Source organism: Sinohyriopsis cumingii, chromosome 11 (genome assembly GCF_028554795.1).
Source record: "Sinohyriopsis cumingii isolate HCF-2022 chromosome 11, ASM2855479v2, whole genome shotgun sequence".
Lineage (NCBI taxonomy): Eukaryota > Metazoa > Mollusca > Bivalvia > Unionida > Unionidae > Sinohyriopsis > Sinohyriopsis cumingii.
This window is the reverse complement of record NC_142971.1, coordinates 62,420,291-62,445,712: the sequence shown is the minus strand read 5'-3', so window position 1 is coordinate 62,445,712 and position 25,422 is coordinate 62,420,291. Positions and strand designations below refer to the sequence as shown.

The following is a 25,422-nucleotide window of genomic DNA, read 5'->3' as shown; positions in this document are numbered from 1 at the left end:
AAATTTTCTGAAACAAACCAACTTAACGCTAAAAAGCTTAAACAACAATAAACAGCACATATAATTCCTATGGATTCCATTCCATATAAATACACCAGGCAATGACCTAGCAGATTCAATAGCTAAACAAAAAATTAACGAACTTAGCCACGTCCAATTAGACTACAGTGTTAGCGAAATATACAGCCTAACAACATCATTAATGACAAAAAAACGGCAGCAAAAATGGAATGACAGTACCCAAGGTAGGAAACTTTACAACATCATTAATGAAGTCAAAAGAAACGGGAAACCACCCGTACTCCAAAGTAAAGATCAAAAGATAATTAATAGAATATATACAGGTCAAACCAAACTGGCTACCAGTTATGGCAAGCACATAGGACCATTCCCACACAATCCTAATTGCTATTATTGCCGAGTCCCTGTGGACCTACCACGCATATTCAATATATGCCTTAAATTTAAAAAAACAAGGGGACATATTCAAAACAGATCAAAATAAAATAGGATCCCCAGTTACCTTCAAAGAAATCCTAAACAAATCCAACCCTAACCTGAACAGTACCTATATAGATATAATAACCTACTTACGTAAAACAGGTTTAGATAAAAAAAATATAATAGCCAATCATCGATATATCAATAACTAGTAAAATAAGGAAAACCCAATAGGGACCAACCAGATTAGATGTCCTTGAACCCTCTTAGAAGGTTCGAGTAATCGACAAGGATATCTATCTGGGACTAAAATAATTCTGATCAATTAACTTCCCATAGGGTACAATTAAACTATATATCAAAACCTGTTTATTTTTGTTTTATAAAAAAAAACAATTTTATCATACAAAAATACTATAAAAATACTATAATTTTTTTTTTTTAACTATTCATATCCATTGACATAACAATACAAAATAAAATAAAGAAAACGCAATAGGGACCAACCAGATCAGATGTCCTTGATCCCTCTTAGAAGGTTCGAGTAATCGACAAGAATAACTATCTGAGACGAAAAGTAATCTGAACAATTAACACAAATAGGGAAAACACTTATTAATACCTAAAAATAAAAACATCATAATAATAAACAACATAAATAGGAATCAGGATAAATAGATAGAGGCTACCCAGATTTAAAGATAGGGAACCAACTTTATATATATATATATATATATATATATATATATATATATATATATATATATATATATATATATATATATATATATATATATTGATCACGTTGAAAAATTACCGACCGGATCAGAATTCAACGAGGGTCAAAATGTGATACTACATCTGGGTCGTTATTTAACAGGACATTTCAAAAAAAGGGTCAGATTTTAACGTGAAATTTTGATCACGGTCGTTGGAAAATGACCCGGCGGGTCAGAATTCAACGAGGGTCAAAATTTAACACTACACCGGCGCTACCATATAGGCAAACTAGGCAGCCGCCTAGGGCGCTGATTTCAGGGGGCGCATTTTTTAAAAAAAAATATTGTTTGTAAATTCTGAAATTGATATTTTCGGGGGGGGGGGGGGGGCGGGAGGGAGCGCCAGAATCTAACGTTGCCTAGGGCGCCAGATAGTCTGGCCGGGTCTGGCGCCGGCCCTGGTCCTAACCTTTGTTGATCTTGACACTCAGGATTCCATCCAGAGTCAGCATGAATTTTCTCAGAATGGAAAATGTCATTTTATTGTCTGCGTTGGAATGTGGCAATGTCAGTACAAATCACAAACGAGGGACAAACAAAAGTTCTACCGGTGCTAACACCTTAAATGAGATGGCTTCATCACTTGCATCCAGGTTCAAATGCATTTATGTTGACAAACAACACGTTCAAGATCTTGTGGATCGGATGGAAAATCTAGTGGGGTGAGTTCGTGAAGGCAACAACTAATCATTAGTTGTAAATGAGGCGGCATCATCTTCTTAGTGATCACTTACTAACAACATGATGGACCGGGGTACGTTGCCCTTGTTGATGCACAAATTTAATAACTTAATGAAGACATCAATGATAAATGTGATGAAACTAATGATGAGTTTCGAAGCAAGTGTTAATGTTTTGCACATAATGTATGTTGTGATGTTGTTTTAAATACAACCCAGAGCGACATATCAGTGATTACAATTCTATCAATGAACCAGAATTATATGTGACTTTCTCTACACCAATCAATGCTGGAGAATCCCGCATACTTGAGGTTGCACTGGCATCGTTGCGCTTGTATTACAACTGGTCTAATATCCAATCACAGTAGTTCAGTGGTCTCACTCGCTTATATTTTAGTCAGTTGGCGGTACCTACTGTAATGATAGTAAACTCCCTACCCCCTTTGTATCCTGTATGGAATCTATAAATTTAGATATCTGATGGAGAACTACTTACTTACGTTGAATTAAAGTGGTTTTCGCACAGCAGTGCATGTACCGCTGTTTAATGCCTGCTCATCAGGCTGTTTAATTACTCCTAGGTAAAGGAATTCGAGCCACTTCACCCCTCCCCGACTTTTATATGCTCACAGAGCATTGTTTAATTTAAGCCGTCAGGCAGTGGGACTAATATAAGTCTTTAGTTGTATGTATGGAGGGCTTGGTGGCGAGTGGGAATAGACCCAGCACACACTCAAATTTTCAGTCTTAGTCTACCGAACAGCGCCAGGTGTGTATGAGTGGGAATGGACCCATCACACACTCATACTTACGATGTAATTGTGTCGGTATATACTGATCAATGCATGGTGGGAATGGACCAATCACACACTCATACTTATGATGTAATTGTGTCGGTATCTATTGAGCAGTGCATGGTGGGAATGGACCCATCACACTCATACTTATGATGTAATTGTGTCGGTATCTACTGAGCAGTGCATGGTGGGAATGGACCCATCACACACTCATACTTATGATGTAATTGTGTCGGTATATACTGATCAATGCATGGTGGGAATGGACCCATTACACACTCATACTTATGATGTAATTGTGTCGGTATCTACTGAGCAGTGCATGGTGGGAATGGACCCATCACACTCATACTTATGATGTAATTGTGTCGGTATCTACTGAGCAGTGCATGGTGGGAATGGACCCATCACACACTCATACTTATGATGTAGTTGTATCGGTATCTACTGAGCAGTGCATGGTGGGAATGGACCCATCACACTCATACTTATGATGTAATTGTGTCGGTATCTACTGAGCAGTGCATGGTGGGAATGGACCCATCACACTCATACTTATGATGTAATTGTGTCGGTATCTACTGAGCAGTGCAAGGTGGGAATGGACCCATCACACACTCATACTTATGATGTAGTTGTATCGGTATCTACTGAGCAGTGCATGGTGGGAATGGACCCATCACACACTCATACTTATGATGTAATTGTGTCGGTATCTACTGAGCAGTGCATGGTGGGAATGGACCCATCACACTCATACTTATGATGTAATTGTGTCGGTATCTACTGAGCAGTGCAAGGTGGGAATGGACCCATCACACACTCATACTTATGATGTAGTTGTATCGGTATCTACTGAGCAGTGCATGGTGGGAATGGACCCATCACACACTCATACTTATGATGTAGTTGTATCGGTATCTACTGAGCAGTGCATGGTGGGAATGGACCCATCACACACTCATACTTATGATGTAATTGTGTCGGTATCTACTGAGCAGTGCATGGTGGGAATGGACCCATCACACTCATACTTATGATGTAATTGTGTCGGTATCTACTGAGCAGTGCATGGTGGGAATGGACCCATCACACTCATACTTATGATGTAATTGTGTCGGTATCTACTGAGCAGTGCAAGGTGGGAATGGACCCATCACACACTCATACTTATGATGTAGTTGTATCGGTATCTACTGAGCAGTGCAAGGTGGGAATGGACCCATCACACACACTCATGCTTATGATATAATTGTACTGAATTTCAGTAGCACTAAGGGCGTGCACAGCGCGCTGATTGATTTTGATGTCCAGCCGAGGCAAGGGACGATAGGGTGGAAAGGACGGATCCCAGTTCAGAGGTCGGTGCTCCTAGACTCCAGTATATATGGTGTAAATTTTTTCGTCTTAAACACTTTTGAATACAAACTGTGCTGTTTTTTTTATTTAGAGTTATGCTGAAGAGAGGTACCTTGGGTGACAGCTTTTAAGTCAAGTTTGCCACCTTGTGTGGCTGGTCCTGATGGTCTTGGACTTTTTAGACCACCTTATATGTTGGATTAAATTTGGGATGATATGACTGAGTGATTTTAATTTTGTTTGCAGCCTTGTGCTGCTGGTCCTGATTATCTCTGGTGTTTAGATCACCTTATAGGAGCTAATTTAGGGTCTTACTTTCATAGAATTATTTATTAGATTGCCACGTTGTGCAGCGGGACCTGATAGTCTCGGGTGTTGGACCACCATATATGTTCTAGTTTAGGGACTATTTGGTTGTTTAAGTGATCAGTAACCCTTGCTAGAATTATAGCTGTCACCTTCGGCTAGAGTGTGTATCGTTTTCCCAGAGGTATTATGTTATTAGTGTACATGCAGGGCTGTTGGTTAGGTTTAGTAAGAAGATGGGTGAGAGGTTGAAAAGAATAATATAAAGCAGTGGTAAGTGTAGAAAAATATTTTTTAAAAACACATTTAGAGAGTTGAGAGGAGCAGCTTGTTTCCTCCTCCGGTGGTGGGTCCGAGTTCGCGCACTGGCGATTACCATGTCCTAGTGATATGCATACCCTCGCCCCTCACCAGTAGGTTAGCACTCTGCCCCCCCCCCCTCCCCACAAGTCCTTCCGTGTGTGCTTTCCCCCCTATTTGCGTCCCTATCTATACCTATTTGTGTTATGTTTGTAATCCCTAACTCAAAGATGAAGTTATTTATGTGGTCTGATTTTGATTGCAGGCTAACTTATATTTTGTGAAGACAGATATCTTTGCCGATTATTCGGGTCTTTACGACTTGTCGTCAGAAACATCTGATTTTATTTTGTGTCCTTATTTCCGAGTCCTGATTTATGGATGAGGTTAATTATTTTATGTATGTATAATTTAGGTTGGGTTTTGTACTCATTACAAATTCTAGGAATGGTACGGGGGATCCAATCTTATTTAGTTCCTTTTTAGTATCGATCTTTCTTTCTTTAGCTTTTGGCAGTTGTGAAATAAATGCGTTAGGTCTTCTGGAACCGGTCAGTGGTAACAGTTATAGTGAGAGGGTTTAGCTTTTGGCAGTTGTGAAATAAATGCGTTAGGTCTTCTGGAACCGGTCAGTGGTAACAGTTATAGTGAGAGGGTTTAGGTCGTATGTACTGTCCAAAACTGCTGGCCAGTTTAGATTTTCCGATGTAGATTCTGTTTATGATCTTTTGATCGGAATTATTAACATTGGGAGGTTTCCTAGTTCTGTTAATGTCTTTTAGGATGGAGTATAATTTCCTGCCTTTGGTGTTTCGGTTCCTGTCTTCTAGCCACTTGCTATTGATAGAGTTTTTCATTACACTGTAATTAACGTTAGTATGGTTTGGGTCGAATAGTATTGCTAATTGTTCAGCTAATTCGTTTCCTTTGATATCGTGTGGATACCATTGTGGGATGGTATCCACACGAAGTCGAATTTTTGCTGGTTATTATTTAGTTCTTTAATTGACAGGTATGTTTGTTTAAGGAAATTTTCTCTTGATTTAGTGTTATTGGTAAGTATAGATGAAATGATGCTTAGCGAGTCATTGATTATTACTGCTTGTTCAATATTGTTTTCTTTAATCCACCTTAGGGCTTCCAAGATGGCCCAGAATCCAGCTGTGCAGATAGAACAGTGGTCAAGTAGTCTATTTTCCATCGTAATGTTCAATTCAGGGATTACTACTGATGCTGCTGGTTTTATTTTTTTTTGGGGGGGGGGCTATAATATTTTGGACCCGTCAGTAAATATTTTAACCCAATTAGGATATTTGGCCATTATTTCCGTTGTGATAACTATTTTAAGCTTAAGCTCTTGTTCATTTTTGTTGCCAAGTTTCGTTATTTGTGTGTTAACTGATGGTTTTGTGTTAGTCCATGGCGTCACTGACTTAAATCATGCATTCACGTTTGATGAACAAGGTAAACGTAGTAAAGCCATGGGGCATAAAAGGCGTTAACTAAGGTATATTTTAACACTTCATGCGGTATTTACCTAGAGGTCTCATTAAAAACTCAATCTGACACATGCCAAACTTGAGGAATCATTGAAATTTGTATGAGAAATTCGAAAAAATGTTGTTCATATATAGCGACGACACTCGAACATATCCCAAGGCATTACATCTTTTTTTCAAACTGCATATGGAGTTACACGACATCACTCACATAGACACAATCTCGTAAGCGCATTTCCGGTCGGGCATGGCAACATAATTCCTGTATGATCCTTGAAAATGCATCTTTAAATAAAGGCGAGAAATAAAAGACAACGTACCTGAATGACGTCAGGTACCGATTCTCCAAAATGAATTTCAGTGGTAATCAATTTGGCTGAGCAATCAGCAAAGTTCGAACTTCTCAGATTGAAGCAGACACCACGGCAGTTTTGGCTTCTTTGCACATTCATTCTAACACTGCACATGCTTTTCTGGACCATTCCCTTGGATACTAGCTGCAGCTCATTTCCCTCCTTGATTTCAAAGGGATTGCCATAGCACACACTGTCTGGACCATCAAGAGACGCTAAACAAGGAAAGACAGTCAATACCCAAGGTGTTTGATAAACACCATATAGTTCCTGCAAATACTACGAGCGTCTATGGGGTATAACAAAATTATACAATTGATTCTACCACAGTCAATGTCACATGACACTGATACACATACTGTAAATTTCTATATGGCTATTTTGATAAAATTACTAAAACTGGTTAAACCCTACAAAACAAACAACATTATTCCCTTGAAGAAACCGAACCTTTGCTAGCTGAAAAAGAATTACAGGAATTCGAGATAAAATATCTTACTCATAACTGCAGAGTCCTGAAACTATCTTTGACACTGTACAGCAATAATACGAATTTCAATTAGCTATTGCGGTGGACTTATGGATGCTTGCTTGACACCATTTTCATTTATGATCAAGATGGCATCGTAAGAAGTCTTCTAGTGAAAACACCACGTTGATATGATTTTCCGTTTTGGAGAAGCAAGCATAAAAATTGTTCAATATGGAAAGAAGCCATATTCGGTATCAGATTGCCACCACTTCTATTTAGTACCAATTAGACATCATACAAATCTTTTGGTGAAATCACGATGTCGATATGACCAGCCATCTAGAAGAACTAATTGTTACTAGTTATTAGAAAAAGCCTTCAGTGAAAACACGTGCTGTGATGACCATTTAGTCAGAAGAAATAGAAGATTTTCAAGATGGCCACTTTGGCGGCCATATTGGATCTCTGAGCGGCACAATTTTCATTTAAGGCCAACTAGACCATGGCTTGAAAGTGGGAGCAAAGTTCCTTGGCAGTCCTCTAAGCAATTTAGTAGAAATAGCAATAGCAAACGTATGCTAAAGGATGGATGTAAGGTAGACGAAAGACCATCCCAAAAGCTTTCTTGTCCAGACGAGTAGAACTAAAGGCTAGGCATAACCTCTATAAGAAAAAGGAATGTCAAGCTAACACTGTTCATGTATCCCCCTTAATACCCCCCACCCCACCTCTATTTGCTATATACATGAGAAACCAAAGGCTTCCGAACAAGTTAATGTGTAGATCAAGCATCTTCAGTCCTCACACTAACAAAAGGTGAATAGAAAATGTGAAACAAGCAGATAAAAAACAAAAGGTAATGGAAAATGTGAAACTGGTGCTACAATATCCAGACTTATAGCCAATTTGACAGTTTCCTCATATTTATTTTATCCTATTATAATTTGTGAGTAGGACAGTGCCAGCTCACTAATAATAACAATTATAACAGTACCGAGATTTCCAAAAGAGTGCAAACTCTCTCCAAATCCAATTTTACAAGCGTCCCCTGATGGTCAAGAACTCCAAAGCAATCGCCTTCACAAGTCACTGACATCTCACTACGTGGGTTCAAGTCTTATCAAGGTCAATATGTGTATTTTAGAAAGCTTGCCAGTAGCTTCATATGGCTCTGTGGATCTTCCAGAGTACTTCCCTACTAAATAAACTGGCCATCATGTATATCACGTGCCGAAAATGGCGTATGCATGTCAGCACTATAAATGACCTATTTCTAAACAACACCATGTCAATAGGACTTTTTGTTCAGGACCAATAACAACAACACAGTGTCAAGCTGATAACAAATTGGATGTCACTTTGGTACCATTTTCGTTCATCATCAACTAGACATCAACTATACTTCCTAAAATACTCTTTTAGTGAATATTTCATTTTGATATGAAAGTCCATTCAAGAGGAGTAGCAATAACAATCAAAAGATTTTCCAGCTGGTTTAAGTGGAGGCCATTACTAGATGTCAGATTGGTATCATTTCACATATATCCACTGATGCAACACGGCTTTTTCCGAGATGAGACTCCAAGCTTCGTCCAGATACTCGTCCAATATTTCTTCTTGGCTCGGAATCAGACATTTTGCGTGTTGAATTTGACTTGGATGATCGTTTTGACATCGGTAGCAATCTTTCTTGATCAATTCCGTAATTGTTTTCTACCAAATGTTTGGCAAATCAGGCGACTAAATGCTCTTCTTGTCCTGACCAACTGGACTTCATCACTATGACCTCTTCGTCTTTGTCTTTGGGTTCTGTTTCAATGGTATCCTCCCATTCATTTCCAACAATTCTCCAACATTCAAAGATGGATTACAGTCTTCCATTGCTTCTCATAGTCTAAAATCACTTATCTCAAACTGTTGATTTGTATATGTATTATCAAATCTGGCATACAAGAGGATGTTCTTATCTTCTTTGTCCTTTTTATCTTGCTCCCATGAGTCCTTCCAGTATTGTTCCCAAAACTCCTTTCAGCAAGGGTCCTAACAACATTGGCAAAATACCTACGCACTGTACCGACATCTTTTTCTTTTGACGAATGGGTATTTTCTTTTGAACCATTTGGCGAAGAACGTGACTATGTTTGGCTAAGCATTTTTCTGGTGTTTAGACAAAGGTACCGTACCTTTGAAGACGTTCAAACAAAATTCGCACACGGTATCGATGACGTCTTTGAAGGCTGTTTGTATTAGTTTTTGTCGCATGGGGGGGGGGAGAAGCTTTGGACAGTACGGACAACATGCCCCCATGTTTGACTAAACGAGGAGGAGGTCTCTTCCTTTTCTCTCCTTTGGGGTTAAAAGAGGGATGGCTTCTGGGGGGTGACATCTGTGTTCGTTCCGAAGCACAAAAACACTGATCACATCCTTTGCCTTAGGTCATTTTTGCACTGGGACGCGTGGCCACTAATTGTCTTTACGTCGTATCAACTTAATGACAGGCATCACAAGTCGTGGAGGAGTTCGCAAAGGATTAAGTCGGGACAGTTCTTGCTTGGACAAATCCAGTAAACTCTGTAACACGCCCGATCTCTCTTGGATCTTGACTTAGGGAGCAGGTGTTTTAATATCAGCTAGCAATGTAGCTAAAGAGAACGAGGGTGTCACTGGAGGATAAGTTATTGGAGACGCGGGTTGAAATTGTTTCATCAAACGAGGAAGAACGGGTGTCAAATCGGGTTTGGCTGGCATCACCAGCAACGGAGAAGTGGAAGAACCTGAGGCTACTGGAGACGCGGTCACCGTTGCTACATGTCGTGGTTTGCGAATGTAAGGTTGCGTCCTGGCCGAAGTGTCACTCTTGACGGTAGAAGCTGTTTTCTGGGGGATGGGGTGTCTCGCCACTTTCGTTGTCGGATTTTAGTCAAAGCCACGGATTAGATGCGTAGTTTTGCAATGCATTGGGCTTTTCTTTTACTGAGGACTTTTCTTGTTCGTTTTCTGTGGGTTTTCTTTTTCTGGGGTCATCACTGGGTCTTGACACAGCTGCTCTTTTTCTTCCGGGTTGGTTTGGCTTTTCTGGGAGTGGCTTTTTCTTGGGGAGAACTTTAGAGACATTAGGGTCCCAGTTTAAGAGGGAGCAAATGATGACACCCTCCTTGAGTACTGCTACCTCCAGGTTTCAAAATAATTTGCTTTTTGGTTTAAGTGTCTATGCGGAGATCAGCCAGGTGCTTCACGGTTACTTTGTTTCTCTCAAAAAGCGTTTGGTTTGATGACGAATATGAATGATGCCTTGCAGTAATTTGACGTGTTGTCACCATAAACCATCGTAAGACTTGTCTGAGACTGGCTACTAAGACACTAACACGTATTTCTGGATTTTTTTCGCGACTGATGCCATACATGGCACGAATCAACTTGACGGGAAGATGAGGTTGAATGTACTTCATGTTGATGCTGTATAAAACAGACCCAAAGTGTCTGAGGTTTAAATAGATTTGTTTGTTAAGTCGACAACGATGACGTGTACACGACAGGCCCTCAATCTTGGCACCAGTGGTGAAACAGATGGTTATGAAAAACTACAAATAATCGGGGTGGGTGGGTTTTAAATCCACGAGTAAATATGCGTATGGGGTTTGAGTGGCATCGTCGTACGCATGAGTCAGCCAAGGTGTTCCTGTTTGGCTAAGACTTGCGCTTGCGATTTATCTCTAGGGCTTTTAAAAAGACAATGTAATGAACATTGAGACTGATGGTGCGATGGGCTTTACTTTGTTGGAACACATTTTGGATGATGTCAATGACACTGGCATTACGATGATGCCCTTTGCGCGTAAACCCCAGTTTAATGTCTTCCTCCTCTTCTCCCAATATGTCGTAGAAAATAACCAGATGGGTTTGACTGGGATGAGACACGATTCCGTAGTCTTCGCCAGGAATGCTTTCCACAAACACGATGGAATCGACTTGACTTTCTCGACAGAAGCTGCACGCCGATAGCTACTTTTGGTAACACCACACGATACGTTGAGGTGGACGATCAATCAAATGATGTTTATGTTCGATCAAGCGTTTGACAAATTCGGTTTTGCCTGAACCGCTAGGTCCGGCAACCAACATGTTAAAGGGATGGCAAGGATACAAAGCCTCCCAAGTGGTTCGTCGATGACTTTGAAAGTGGAGGAAGAGGGAGCAGAGACAGTAGAGTTAGCCATAGTACAGGGAATGTCACTTTTGACACAAAGAAAGTTTTTATACTTTTTTCAGGACACGTTTTTTGATATTTTTAAAATCAAACAACACGAAAAACAAAAATGCATGAAGGCCAAACGATTAAGTACAGCGATAAAATACACATCAAAACGACCAAAGTGGAATATAAACAAGTGACTGTACAGCATAATTTTACACTAGGGACAGTGTGTAATAAAGTCTCTACATTAGGTACAGTCACACAGGTGTCCTCCTGTTCTGAAAGGAGTGGTTGTCCACGTCAACCCCAACTGAATGGACACAATTCATCTAACAAGTGCTGGTAATCCTACACCGTTTGTATATTCTAATCGATTTCCTTCCACGGAATCTGTTGTATCACCATTGATAAAGGTCGTGACATGGTAGCCTGTTTTTATACCTCCTTTTGTCGGAGGAAATATGTGTACTTTCTGCACAGAGATGATTGTATTTCACTTCTAATTGTCCTTATTTTATTTAAAATCTTCTCCTAGAGAGAAAGTAATGGACTTATTGAGTAATTTCTGACCACTCCCATCCAGGGTAAGGTTCAACAATGTCAATAAAATCTTCTAATGTAAATGGTCTAAAGCAGAATAATAGGATGAACGCAGACTTTAACCAGAGAAATTTGACGAGTTTGTTGACTTTTTTCTCTTTCCTCTTGTGAATTTCTCGACAAAAATGTTCTACAATCACCAGTTGAGAATTTGCTCTGGCAAGTCCCTGCCAAGTATCCTTGTAGGTCTTCTCTTGCAGTTCGTTTGGTAATCGTTGAATTTTACTTTTCAAATGGTGTTCAATAACTTGTCAAAGTGTTGTCCAACGTTAGACTCCTAGCCAAGCTGGGTTTTTAACACTTTAACTCTTGGATGTTTTTGTCATTTTCGCCTGAAATTCGAATAGGGAACACATTTTGAACGCTATTTCTGAATACATCCTAACACAACAACTTCCAGATGATTGTCAAATAATCTAATGCATAGATGTGTTAGAAACATAGTTTTTCATTGGCATATTGGCTCGCGCGAGAGCAGAATGGTATAAGTTGGAGATTTTTTTGTTGCTTAACGGACCAATTCTGTTTTGTATCAAGAACACTTTTTATTCCAAATGCCCATCTTATCCTCCTTTTTTGCAAAGGTTCATCCGTGTGTTTGCAGTTCATACCGGTCTGCTTAGATCTGAGACCAAAAAGTCTAAAATCCGGACACAAAATCAGATTCCGACCACGGGCGAATTTTGGGTGGAAAAAAATCGGGTCCAAAAAATGAGGTCTTTTCCTCTGTATTTTGTAGTACAATTATAACTTCCATATTACTTGGTATCATTGTAGAGCTACATCTGTCTACCTTTCTATAATATCACCCACTTTAGTGTATCATAGATGACCTTGAGGCCACAGAGCTCGGCAGTAGACTACTACCTCCTGCCATGTAAAATCGTCGGCAGGGGTTAATGGGTTAAACGACAAGGCATGCTGATTCAATGAATACGTCCCATTAAAGGTAGGTAGTGACGATCCGGAGACCATTGAGCATGTTCCAGGTAAGCTGAATCTTTCTGCTCCCACTGCTGATGTGACAAACCGCAACTAAAGCACTTGATTTTATCCCCTTTACCCAAGTAGACAGATCCGGCTATGGCTAATTCTTCGGTGGTAGGTTTTGCTAGATATTTAGGCCATCTTCCTTTGACCGTTTGGAATTAACTTTCAAAGTTGCAGTATTCAGGCAAGGGCACAGTGAACAAATATTCGTCCTTCACAGGATCATTCCGATGAGGGTACGGTGAAACCCACACGAGTTTGCTCATTTTGGATGACATCCGTAGGATGGTAGCTGCATGGTGTCACGTGGAGGATGACATCAACCATGAAAATCAGTAAAGATTCCACGATAACGAGTGGTATCGCTTTCGCATCCATCGGGTTTGACAAGCACAGTATCACTTTCCATATTAGGTATGGTAGTAGTAGTAGTAGTCATAGGAAAGTTCACATGCTACTTTATTGTATCGCTCAGGATACAGCGTACGGTATCGTTCTCATGGCAAGGCACTGCATCACACTCCACTTGAGAATCATCGAAATTGAATAATGTATATTTAAAAGGATTCGTCTGTCTCGCTTGGTCTTGGTAGTTACAATGACTTATCGGCCTTGGAAGTTGTCTCTTTGTATATGCTATCCAATATCGACGTGTCCGTACGGCAAAGTGAAGTGGTTGGGAAGCTGAGCTATCTTCTGGAACACAATTTGATACAGTTTGTACGGTATTCGTACCCGTAATGTTTAAGATCACCACTGGCAAAACTTTGAATCTTGTCGTCGGGTTGCTAGTCTGTACAGGCCCTAAAAAGGTTTCCTTCGATGTCAGAGTGACGTTGACACCGGCGATCGTCGTAGATGCAGCTGTCCGTGTCAAAGTACAGGATGCGAAGCTTCGTACAGTTTTAAGCGAGTATGGGCTGTCACGTAAGCCGCAATGATAACATTTCCAAATTCGTCGCCTTCTACAAAGTCCAGTTCTTCTTCGTAATTGACTAAGATCAAGTCCTCACGAACGACGTCCACGTGTTTCATGTATTTTGGTTTTGTCAGGAATCATCTAAAAGTAACGGAATGTTTCTGTCAAATACTCTGACTTGGGTAAACACGATCGTTGTGTCATTTTGCCCCACAAGCAATTTAACATCACTTTGACTAAAAGCCGCCTTCCTTCGTTTTTCTCCACGTGGTCTAAAGTAATGGTTTCCTGCTTCCAGTATTTCCCTTTGAATTTATTTTGTTCTTTGGGAGTTTGGCACCAGGAAGAATATCCACTGGCTTCTTGTTTCAATTTCGAAAGACATCCATGTAGTCTGTGAAAATGCTTTTCTGAGTCTCGTCGCACGTGTGGTACTGTTCTGTCCTGGGAAAGTGGTAAATACCGTACACTTCTAACAGCTGGTATCTCAGGTCCAGAGCGTTGAACAATTCCACACTGACCCACGTTGCCGTCAAGGCGCGTTCTTTCTGGGTGTGCTGACAAGGTCGGTCTTGATTGGACGTTTCAGCACAAGTACGACACAACGGAAACAAGTTTTCCTTGGCAATGGTGAGGTAAAACGGGATGGTACAAGTCCATGGGAGGCAAGACTTTGCACTTGATCAATACTTTGTGTTGTTAAATGATGTCCAGGTCAATGTCTTTGTCAGCAATTGAGGATGCCCTGCGTGAAAGTGACACTATGGATACAGCGAACACACGGTCAAGTATCTGATTTCTTTTCCTTTCTCCTCGTAGATTTGGTACAGCAAACAGGTGGCATTCGTCTGTCCTCCATACAAACATTCCCGCAGCTTCAGAGGGTCCACCAGCTTGAAACTTTACACGATGCGTTTAAACTCGGGGTCTGTTTCCAAACGGTGATTGTACTCGTGTTCCCACATTTCCACCACTCGGTATCCTTGCTGTTCTAACTTCAATCACCGCTGACAGGTGGCCTGGTTCAGGTCTTCCATGATCTGTTGTAAAAACTGATTTGTGATGTCACGTTCAGGGCAATAGAGGTGAATCCACGCAATAAGCAACGTTTAAACTCGTACACGATCTTGGTGTTTTCTAAGTCCCAACCATCCACCGAATACGTTCCGATGTTTTTCTCGCCTCCTCCGTTGTGGGTATGTTGAATCCATTTGTCTTCATTGTTGCACAAGTAATGTAGCCAGCGTAGCGCTTTGACCGAGTATTGATGTTTGACAAAGTCGCTTGAGGGCTTATGACAGCCAGGGTGCTTTCGAGCATAAATCGCTGGCGGTACACTAAGGAACACGCTTTGCAATGGTGCAGGCTTCTTTCAAAGGATCGATCCCTCCGTGCTCCATGAATAAATCTCGAAATTTTCCACTGCAACATCGTAAAATCTTCATGTCGGAACGACAATGCTTTAAAATTTCTTCCTGAAAGTCGAAGGGAGTCCGAGTCTAGTACCAAACGTAGAATGCTTCCCTTTGTTCGGTACGCATGTTGCCGGTGTATTAGGTAGTGAGCATTATTTGCAGTTCAGGAAAGTCACAGTGTGTGTATTTTGGATAGCCTTGCTTGCTGTAACAGTTCTGCTTCACTACGTTCTTTGGCTCGGTTCGATTTTTGAATTGTTTGCCAAGCTTTTTTTCCATTCTGCCGTGTCGTTCTTGTCGGCATACGTTCGTCCCACCACGATGGCACATCTGGTCTTGAGTGTTGTTAATTTGAACGAAGCTACGTTTGATGCGGCTGCGTTCGTCAGCCAATATCACATTTTTGCGTCATGTCCCTTGGGGAAGAGAAACGTGTGTCACGAACAGTGTCGCTTTTCCATCGGTGAAGTGAAACTTGTCGTCGGATTGTTGCACGTGCTGCATCTTGTCGATGACTTTGGAAGGTGTCAGCTCTGCCAGGCTGCTAAACTCAATCCAAACGGGGGACTTCAAACTGTCGTGATGAATGGAAAGTCTCAAGCGATCGTCTTCTTTAGCATCACATTGCCGTTTCAGTGTTGTTAACAAAGAATCCCACACCTCAGTGATGAACCTCTCTGCTTTCTCCAACGGTACTTCAGACTTGAAATCTTTAAACTTCACAGTGTACGTGCAAGCCGTATTTCTAAATTTTGTAGAGGAGCGCCTTTCAGTCTCTCGAATGTGGTACATCTTCAAAATCGTTGCCATGAATATGAGCCAAGAATTCAGCTACTGTGCGACGAGATAAATCACGTTTCTGCCTCTACTTTCTGTGCGACGAGATAAGTCACGTTTCTGCCTCTACTTTCTTCTCCTTACTCGCCAATATGATACGATCGTTTCATCTTGACTGCAAAAAGTCAAATGACTACGTTTGAAACGCAATGGGTCCCTATATTCATGTCAGACTAGTGTCTTCACTATATAAAGGGTCAGTGTCTTCCCTCCCAGTATTCATTTCACTCTCAAACCGACCAAAACGATGGAAGAGCTCACACAGATCGAACTTCTGATCAGAGCTTTGCGTAGTGTCACACGAAAGTTTTCTTCACACAAGCCGACAGACTACTCCCGCTCTTTTCGAGATAAAAGTCAAGATACTTGCTATATCTATACGAAGAAAGGGCATTGGGCTACAACATGTCCAATCCATCAAAAAAGCAAGACAGGTGCCAGAAGAGACAAAAGTCAAGATACCTGTTAACATTGTCAAGAGAAAGGACATTAATCTTCAGGATGCTCTAAAACATAACAGGAGCATGTGGACGAGAGTGGTTCAGAACAGGAAGAAGAAGTACCCTCCCAGAAGGAAGAATCTAGACAGATCCAGAGTGTGAAAAAACAGAAGAAAAGAAAACGAAACAAAAGTGAGGAAGTAGACGATGAAAAACCCGTGAAAGTGAAGAAATTCAAAAAACACAGAGAGAGAGAGAGAGAGAGAGAGAGAGAGAGAGTGTGAACAAGCACACATAAGAAGTCTATGAACTGTTTAAAGTGTTGCGTTGAGAATTGGATTGTAAAGTTTGTAATCTTTTTAGACCAGACAGAAAACGTAAGTGTCTCTTGGTTTTGATTTCTTAGAATAAGAACATACACTCACACATTTCACACACGTACATCATGTAGCAAAAAAGGGATTTTGAATTGTAATTGATTTTGGCAAAATGAATGCTATCTTTTCTCGAGAGAAGTCGGTGGCCATGAAAAGGACCGTTGGGTGTTTGTTTTTGTTATTTTAAAAAAAAACATACACAGAAACGGGACATAATCCGCTTTAACTTCCTTAAGCCTTTGCCACGGCCAAGGCCTACTTCTGGACTTTCTCCTGTCAATAATTTTTTAGAAATCACCAGTGATGGTATCTCAGATGTAGCAGCAGGATTTAGCAGTTTTGCTCGGGAATGTCTTTTTCGCTTGGGTCGCACTAGAGAAGTCTGATACATTTGTTCAGACTCATTAACTCTTCCAAAATGTTTAAGAGTATCGTCACCGTTTGACTTTCACCGTCATCATACTCTTCTAGACCTTGTTTCTTCTCTGCTGCTGTTTATTCTTCCTGTCGTTTCATTCTTCTTCCTTCTTTTACTTGCTGTTGCTGTTGAAGGAGAAAATCTTGTATTGTTTCTTTCTGCAGCTGTCAAAATTTCTCGAATTCTTCTTTCTGTCTCTGTTTAAAATCCTCGAAGTTTGGTAAATAATGAGAAGGTGGCGAAGGTACTGGTATCGGAATAAATTTTTGCGAAGAGAGAAAACCGACTAAATCCAAAATAAAATCTGCCTTCTGGAAGTAAGACTGTGTTGACTTTGGTAGCCGCTGCTATGCCATCGCTACTCGTCCCCACGGCCGGTGAACCCCAATTCAGTAGTTTCCGTCAAGACGAAAACTCTGTTTTATTGATTCGCTGCGCACAAACGCTAATGCGTCTATATATAAAATGTGACGTAACAGTCAGCTCTCTTCGGATTGGAAGGTAGACTCCGCACTGTAACTGAACTTTGTTACGCGTGTTTGGATTGGTGAAAAACTCAATCTGTTTCGATCCGCTCTTCTACTATAACTAACCCAGTTCACTGCATTCCCTTCACCTGTTTTCGTCACAAGATGTGGACTAAAGTTGAATCATCTACTCTCGTATCGTTGATGCTGTTCCGTACGGACTTAATCAAGTATGTGAAATCATCGTGGACAATAACCGGATCACCGGTACGAGCGTTTGGAAAAACAGAATTGATGTGTAGAGGCAAAGCTGTCTAAAGCGAGGTCTCATCTACGGTCCAGAAGTCAGAAGAAGCTTGAGGATGAGATGAAGACATATGCAATGCACTCTATGTTAACGGAATGATGTTAACAAAACACCAAAGGCCCTTTTCAGGGCCACTCATATACCTCGAAAAGATTTGCTTTCTTACCTACAATTGTTTTTAGTCGGCTGTATAATTGTTTGTGTGATAACTAGATGTTCATCCATCAATGTCTGTATGTTGTATTCTTTATATGTTATACATGTATATGTCCTGCCAAGCGTTCAAAGTTTTTTCCGCTGTTTGGTCAAATTGAGGTCAGCCCCATGCTACATTATTACCAATCTTCAGTACCGTGATGTCACCTTACCTGTTCCATTCCCATCGTCCCTCTATTAATGGTTAGCCCCATTGTCCCTATACAGCCCCAAGACCTTTATAACTGGAATTTCCCTTGTCCCTATAAATCTTGTCCCTATACAGCCCCACGAACTTTTTTACTGGGTTTTCCATTGTCCCTATACAGCCCCTCTATACTACTAATATCTCACCTTTTGTGGTATCTGCTTTTGCTGCATGGACACACATTAGGATGAAAACAAGTGAGACGTTAACGCAGGCCCTCATCATAGTTCACTCTTCTCTCTCTTCTGGAATATAAATGAATACGTAAAGATGAATTCTACAATAAAAGATTGGCTTAAGAGCCTTTGCAAATTGGTGACATGCATATTTTTGAAACTGTGTGTGTGTGATTTGGATTTTTAACGTAGCGTTAACAATTATTCAGTCATATCGCTACGACGTCTGCAGTGTGGCAGTTTATAGTGATGTCTAGCACTGGGGCATCATGCCGCAGACATATAACATGATGTCCCATCCAGTCACATTATTCTGACACCAGGCCGACCCGTCCTAACACTAACCTCTTAATGCTGAGCACCAAGCGAGGAAGCTAATTAGTACCATTTTTATGAGTCTTTTGTATGACTCGGCCGGGGATCGAACCCACGACCGCCCGCATCCGAGGTGGACGCTCTAACTACTAGGCCACCGGAGCGGTCTTTTAGAAACTGAAACTGACACTAGTCCAATACTTACCTTCATGGTCACAATATATTCTTCAAACAAAGACTAGTTCTACAGTTGACTTATGGTCTCAATGCAACACACAACAACTTCTTAGATAATTAATCAGAAGTGTATCTGGTTGGCTGCATATCTGGACAAACTGTTAGATAACTTTTGTCATTCGACACAGCCACAACCTACATAAAAATATGAACATAAAAGATTACAATGGCCCCAAGATTGGAGCTTGTGGTAATCTACAACCTATCACGTCATTTTCAAATGGGTGTCCAATTAATGCTACCTGTTGAGAACTATTGCTCAAATCGGACAAGAACCCGTTAAGAGTATCTTTATTACACTGATAGATTTTAAACTTTACAAGAAGGATTCAAATCTCTATTTGTCAAAAGCCTTTCTAAACTCAGTCCTTATTGTGTCAACTAAATTTCCTGCATCTATGGCTTTCAGCTACTTGTCACAAGCCTTTCCTAACTCAGTCCTGACTGTGTTTACTACATTTCCTTCATCTAAGGCCTTCACCTACTTGTCACAAGCCTTTCCTAACTCAATCCTGACTGTGTTTACTATATTTCCTTCATCTAAGGCCTTCAGCTACTTGTCACAAGCCTTTCCTAACTCTATCCTGACTGTGTTTACTACCTTTCCTTTATCTATGGCTTTCAGCTTCTTGCCACAAGCCTTTACTAACTCAATCCTGACTGTGTTTACTACCTTTCCTTTATCTATGGCTTTCAGCTTCTTGTCATAAGCCTTTACTAACTCAGTCCTGACTGTGTTTACCACATTTCCTTCATCTAAGGCCTTCAGCTACTTGTCTCAAGCCTTTCCTAACTCTATCCTGACTGTGTTTACTACATTTCCTTCATCTAAGGCCTTCAGCTACTTGTCACAAGCCTTTACTAACTCTATCCTGACTGTGTTTACTACCTTTCCTTTATCTATGGCTTTCAGCTACTTGTCACAAGCCTTTACTATCTCTATCCTGACTGTGTGTCTACTACCTTTCCTTTATCTATAGCTTTCAGCTACTTGTCACAAGCCTTTCCTAACTCTATCCTGACTGTGTCTACTACCTTTCCTTTATCTATAGCTTTCAGCTACTTGTCACAAGCCTTTCCTAACTCAATCCTGACTGTGTTTACTACATTTCCTTCATCTAAGGCCTTCAGCTACTTGTCACAAGCCTTTACTAACTCTATCCTGACTGTGTTTACTACATTTCCTTCATCTAAGGCCTTCAGCTACTTGTCACAAGCCTTTACTAACTCTATCCTGACTGTGTCTACTACCTTTCCTTTATCTATAGCTTTCAGCTACTTGTCACAAGCCTTTCCTAACTCTATCCTGACTGTGTCTACTACCTTTCCTTTATCTATGGCTTTCAGCTACTTGTCACAAGCCTTTACTAACTCTATCCTGACTGTGTCTACTACCTTTCCTTTATCTATAGCTTTCAGCTACTTGTCACAAGCCTTTCCTAACTCTATCCTGACTGTGTCTACTACCTTTCCTTTATCTATAGCTTTCAGCTACTTGTCACAAGCCTTTCCTAACTTTATCCTGACTGTGTCTACTACCTTTCCTTTATCTATAGCTTTCAGCTACTTGTCACAAGCCTTTCCTAACTCAATCCTGACTGTGTTTACTACATTTCCTTCATCTAAGGCCTTCAGCTACTTGTCACAAGCCTTTACTAACTCTATCCTGACTGTGTTTACTACCTTTCCTTTATCTATGGCTTTCAGCTACTTGTCACAAGCCTTTACTAACTCTATCCTGACTGTGTCTACTACCTTTCCTTTATCTATAGCTTTCAGCTACTTGTCACAAGCCTTTCCTAACTCTATCCTGACTGTGTCTACTACCTTTCCTTTATCTATGGCTTTCAGCTACTTGTCACAAGCCTTTCCTAACTCAATCCTGACTGTGTTTACTACATTTCCTTCATCTAAGGCCTTCAGCTTCTTGTCATAAGCCTTTACTAGCTCAATCCTGACTGTGTTTACTATATTTCCTTTATCTATGGCTTTCAGCTACTTGTCACAAGCCTTTACTAACTCTATCCTGACTGTGTCTACTACCTTTCCTTTATCTATAGCTTTCAGCTACTTGTCACAAGCCTTTCCTAACTCTATCCTGACTGTGTCTACTACCTTTCCTTTATCTATGGCTTTCAGCTACTTGTCACAAGCCTTTCCTAACTCTATCCTGACTGTGTTTACTACCTTTCCTTTATCTATGGCTTTCAGCTTCTTGCCACAAGCCAACCTTTACTAACTCAATCCTGACTGTGTTTACTACCTTTCCTTTATCTATGGCTTTCAGCTTGTTGTCACAAGCCTTTACTAACTCAATCCTGACTGTGTTTACTACCTTTCCTATATCTATAGCTTTCAGCTACTTTTCGGTCATATAAATAAGTGCAGTTAAATAAAAATAATCATTTCAAAAGCCTGAATTATTTTCAAGAAATAGATGGTAAATGTTGCCTTAAAAAATCTTGGACCCATCATGTCAAGTAATGTATTTTTAGAAATATCTATGTCGTTTAGGTAATCCTAAACAGTTTAGTATCATTTGGAAATTTTGTGGGACAAAATCTATTTTAGTCCTGATTGATCATCTCATTTATGCTGTACAATTTTAGAGGCAATGTTTACAAAGAATTCATTGAAAATAACTGTAATGCCATCTGGATGATAAATATGGTTACCATCATTACAAACTACAACTAATGATGATATACGTGTCTAATATTTGCACTTTCTTACTCTAAATTCCTTAAATAGTTTGCAGAGAGTTTTGAGGTTGTTACTCTACTCACCATATATATTTAGTTTGGTTTCGTTTTGCTTGTTTAGTCATTTCGCCTTCATGTTCCTCCAGATTTTGTATTTCTCTGCATTACATACAGATTTTAAGTGGTCTCATCTTTCGACGCATCTAAAATTTCTGTGGTGACACAGCCATGTTTATGATTATACTTCATCTATGTGTCTTCAAATGTGCATGGTTGTTAACAACTTCCAAAAACAGATCAAACCAATTGCTTAATATATCATCAGGATCATCACAAATATCATCAGAAACATCAAACATGTTGCTACTAACCCAGGGGGGTTTGCTTTAAATCCATTAGGGCATTATTATCATTAAAAGTTTTTAGGTGACCGGTATGAGGTTGAATTGTGAACATTCGTTTCTCACGCATTATTCCTTAGGCTTTCGTTTGAGAATAATTTCAACATGATCGCTTAAACCAAGTTATCGAATGGAAATTCTTGCCTATATGCATGACCCACTAAATACGGCTTGCGTTTATAGGGGTACTCTGAATCCATACTGAATTTTACTTCTTTCTTTTGTAAACTGTACCCTTTTTTACAATAGAATAGGAGTCCCCATCGCCTCACTTACAGTCGTTGGGAACAGGGTTGTCACATCAAATAATGCAGAGAAAATTATCAATCTACTATGCAGTCACCTGGGTGGCTGAGATGCCAAACAAATGTTCTTTGTAATCTGGACACGTTAAGATGAGTCTTACTTTCTTCATTTACCCTTTGAAGCCTTGAATATTTATATAACCTATTTTAACACATTTTCCTGAAATTGCTAAATTCATGAATGAAGCATTAACATGATTTCAATGTATATTATGTGGAGACATGATTATTTCTAAGTACATCTGCATTGCTTGCTTTTGTTTCTACATATATTAACTATGTTTGTATAGCTATCATTTGTATCGTTATTGCTATTTTTGGACCCATTTTCATGCATAGTGTTTTGTCTATGTCCTCTTCGGTCTAGTATTTACAATATATCTAGTTTTGACAATCTTCTCGGCTGAGCACCACCATTCAAACAGCTGTTCTTTTTCTCATGCAAATTCACCATGGGTCTGTCCAGTTTCTTTGTATACATTCCTTGATAACATCATACTTAGCACTTTCTTTTACTGCCAGCGAAGTGTAGACGTAACCAGCTTTCTCAGTAAGTGCACTTCGTAATAACAGAGTCCAATGCTCTCTTGGCCATTCCAAATTTTTCAATATTTTTTCTTAAAAATAAGAAAACAATTTGTTTACTTCCTTTACTTTAAAAGGGGGCTCTCATCTGATATTTCTGGTAACATCAAAAAGTAAATTTTTGTGTAATGAGGAAGAACTGTTTTCCATTTGCCACTTCTAATTCCCTTTCTTTTCTCTTTGTCTCTGTATTTTCATCTCTTTTATCGTTTGCATTTGCAAATATTCTCTTTTTTCCCCTCCATTTCTCTGTATGCAATGCAACAACATTTCTCTATCTCCTTCCTCTTTCTAAAGATGGAGCCTTCTTAACTATGACCATAAAGTGTTATAATTTCATTTCTATTACTTTGATTTCAGAGCTGGATAGAGACTTAATAATAACACCCAAATCAAATACTTTCAAAAATAATTCTTTTCTACCAAATAGAAGTCCATAATATGTTATTTCCTGCTTCTTTAAAGAAGAATCATACTCTCCGGCAAGCTGGAGCAATTCATACTTTTTACAAGGACACTAACCTTCCTGGGTGGGATTTGAGATAAAGTTTTCCATTTTAGATGACATTGTGAAAGTTATTTGTTTTCACTATAGATATATCAAGTTTGTGAAATTAAAATTCACAGTACTTAGAAAATTCATAAAAGTGAATTTAAATTAAAAAAAACAAAGTTTTCTTAAATATTTTAGAGAAATTCGTATCCCGGAAGTGCAACGACTCTAATGTCTTACACTAAGTAACAGAAAAGAACAAAAGACAACAAGTGTTGCAAAATTCAACAAAAACATTATTTCCCTAGAGTACAAAATTAAAATGTAAAAACAGCTTTCAGTATTGTGAAGTAAACTTCAGTTAGTCATAAAAGTTATATCAGGGGTCCAAATGTATAGAGTTCCATCTGAGTTCCAGTGGCGTTGCTAATTAATTCCAATATTGAATGTGCTGATGTGCATATATGCTAATGTGTCAATGGCCTGGAATGTGACGATGTGTTAAAAGTCTTTTGATGAATCACAATAATATAATCCAAAATGTTCTTGACTGAATTCTTTATATTTCGAAATTAATATTTTAGTCCAAGAATACTGTTGTGAACTTTGTAATTCAAGTCAATAGTAATTTAAATAAATAAATACATCCAAATTAAATACCCTTCCATTTGACCTAGGTCGCAATTACAATTTTCTGGAAATACTTAATGGAACATTAATTTTTCCACACGTTTCATAGGAAAGAATCAACACTGTATCTTTAATTTTAAGTAAATTGAAGTAAACACGTTTACTATTAATATTGATCTGAATATTTACAATAAAATCATAGAAAAATATTAACATTGTATTATGTTGTTTAAAAATAAAGGTCATTAGTCAGGTATGTCATTAATTTGATTTTTGATAAAGGTCAGTTGCAAAACACAGATATACATACCCTATAATCATTAACAAAAATATCATTACAAAGTAAATATTCACAAATTGGCAATTTAAACGGAATTTTCATGGAAAAATGGCAAAGTCGCAGTGATCACCCTTTCGGTGTTTATGGATTTACATGTCATTTAGGAAACAAATCCATTTGATATGACCATTCAGGTAGGACAAGTAGCAAGACAGAGATTTTCAAGATGGCCACTGTGATAGTCATGTCGGATTGCAGATTGGCTCAATTTCCATGTAAGACCAATTACTCATCATGACTGCAGTCTTAGATGTCAGAGTAGCACAATTTTCATCTAGGACCAACTAAAATATGGGATGAATGTGTGTGAGAAGTTTCGTGACAATATTCCAAGTAGCGATAACAAATTTGTGCTAACAGAAGGACGACAGACAATCCATAAGCTCTTTCGGTCTATGCCTATGACTAGTAGAGTTTAAAACAATCCAAGTAATCAAAAAGACACGTGTTAAATGTACTTGTAGATAGATCTGTAAACAATGGAAAAAGGAAGAATCAGAATGCAGATTTAGTTAGAAGAGCAAAGACAGACATATGCATTTATACAGTAGATACATTAATAGATAGAAAAAAAGACAAGGTTTTGGAAATGGCTATATTTTTAAGAGTTTTGGTTATGTAAAAGTCCATAAACTGAGAAATAAAACATTCAGGAAGATCATCAAAATTTTAGCATCAAATCAAGTAAGAAAAGAACAAAAAACTAAATCCTTTAGTCAAATATTCCAGTGTCAATTAATTCATTATTTTCAATGGCGTGTTGTATCCATCGAGTGTTTTATCCATTAACATGACCGCTTCTGATTCCAAATCATCCAGTTCTCACCTTGAAATCGGCGACATATATCTGTACAATCTTTGATAAGCCGACTTTCGAAAAT

General features: G+C 39.3%; 1 protein-coding gene across 2 annotated transcripts in view; it reads right to left on the bottom strand.

Moving 5' to 3' along the window:
- The window catches only part of LOC149788558 (uncharacterized), a 104,543-nt gene that overhangs the window by 58,084 nt on the left and 21,037 nt on the right, over nucleotides 1-25,422 (bottom strand). For both annotated transcript variants that reach the window (XM_089974593.1, XM_089974594.1), the window contains exons 2-3: nucleotides 18,504-18,602; nucleotides 6,485-6,732 (exon numbers count right to left, since the gene is read on the bottom strand). In XM_089974593.1, the coding sequence (XP_089830719.1) occupies nucleotides 6,485-6,732; nucleotides 18,504-18,582 (327 nt within the window). In that variant the 5' untranslated portion in view covers nucleotides 18,583-18,602. The remainder of the gene's footprint in view (nucleotides 1-6,484; nucleotides 6,733-18,503; nucleotides 18,603-25,422) is intronic.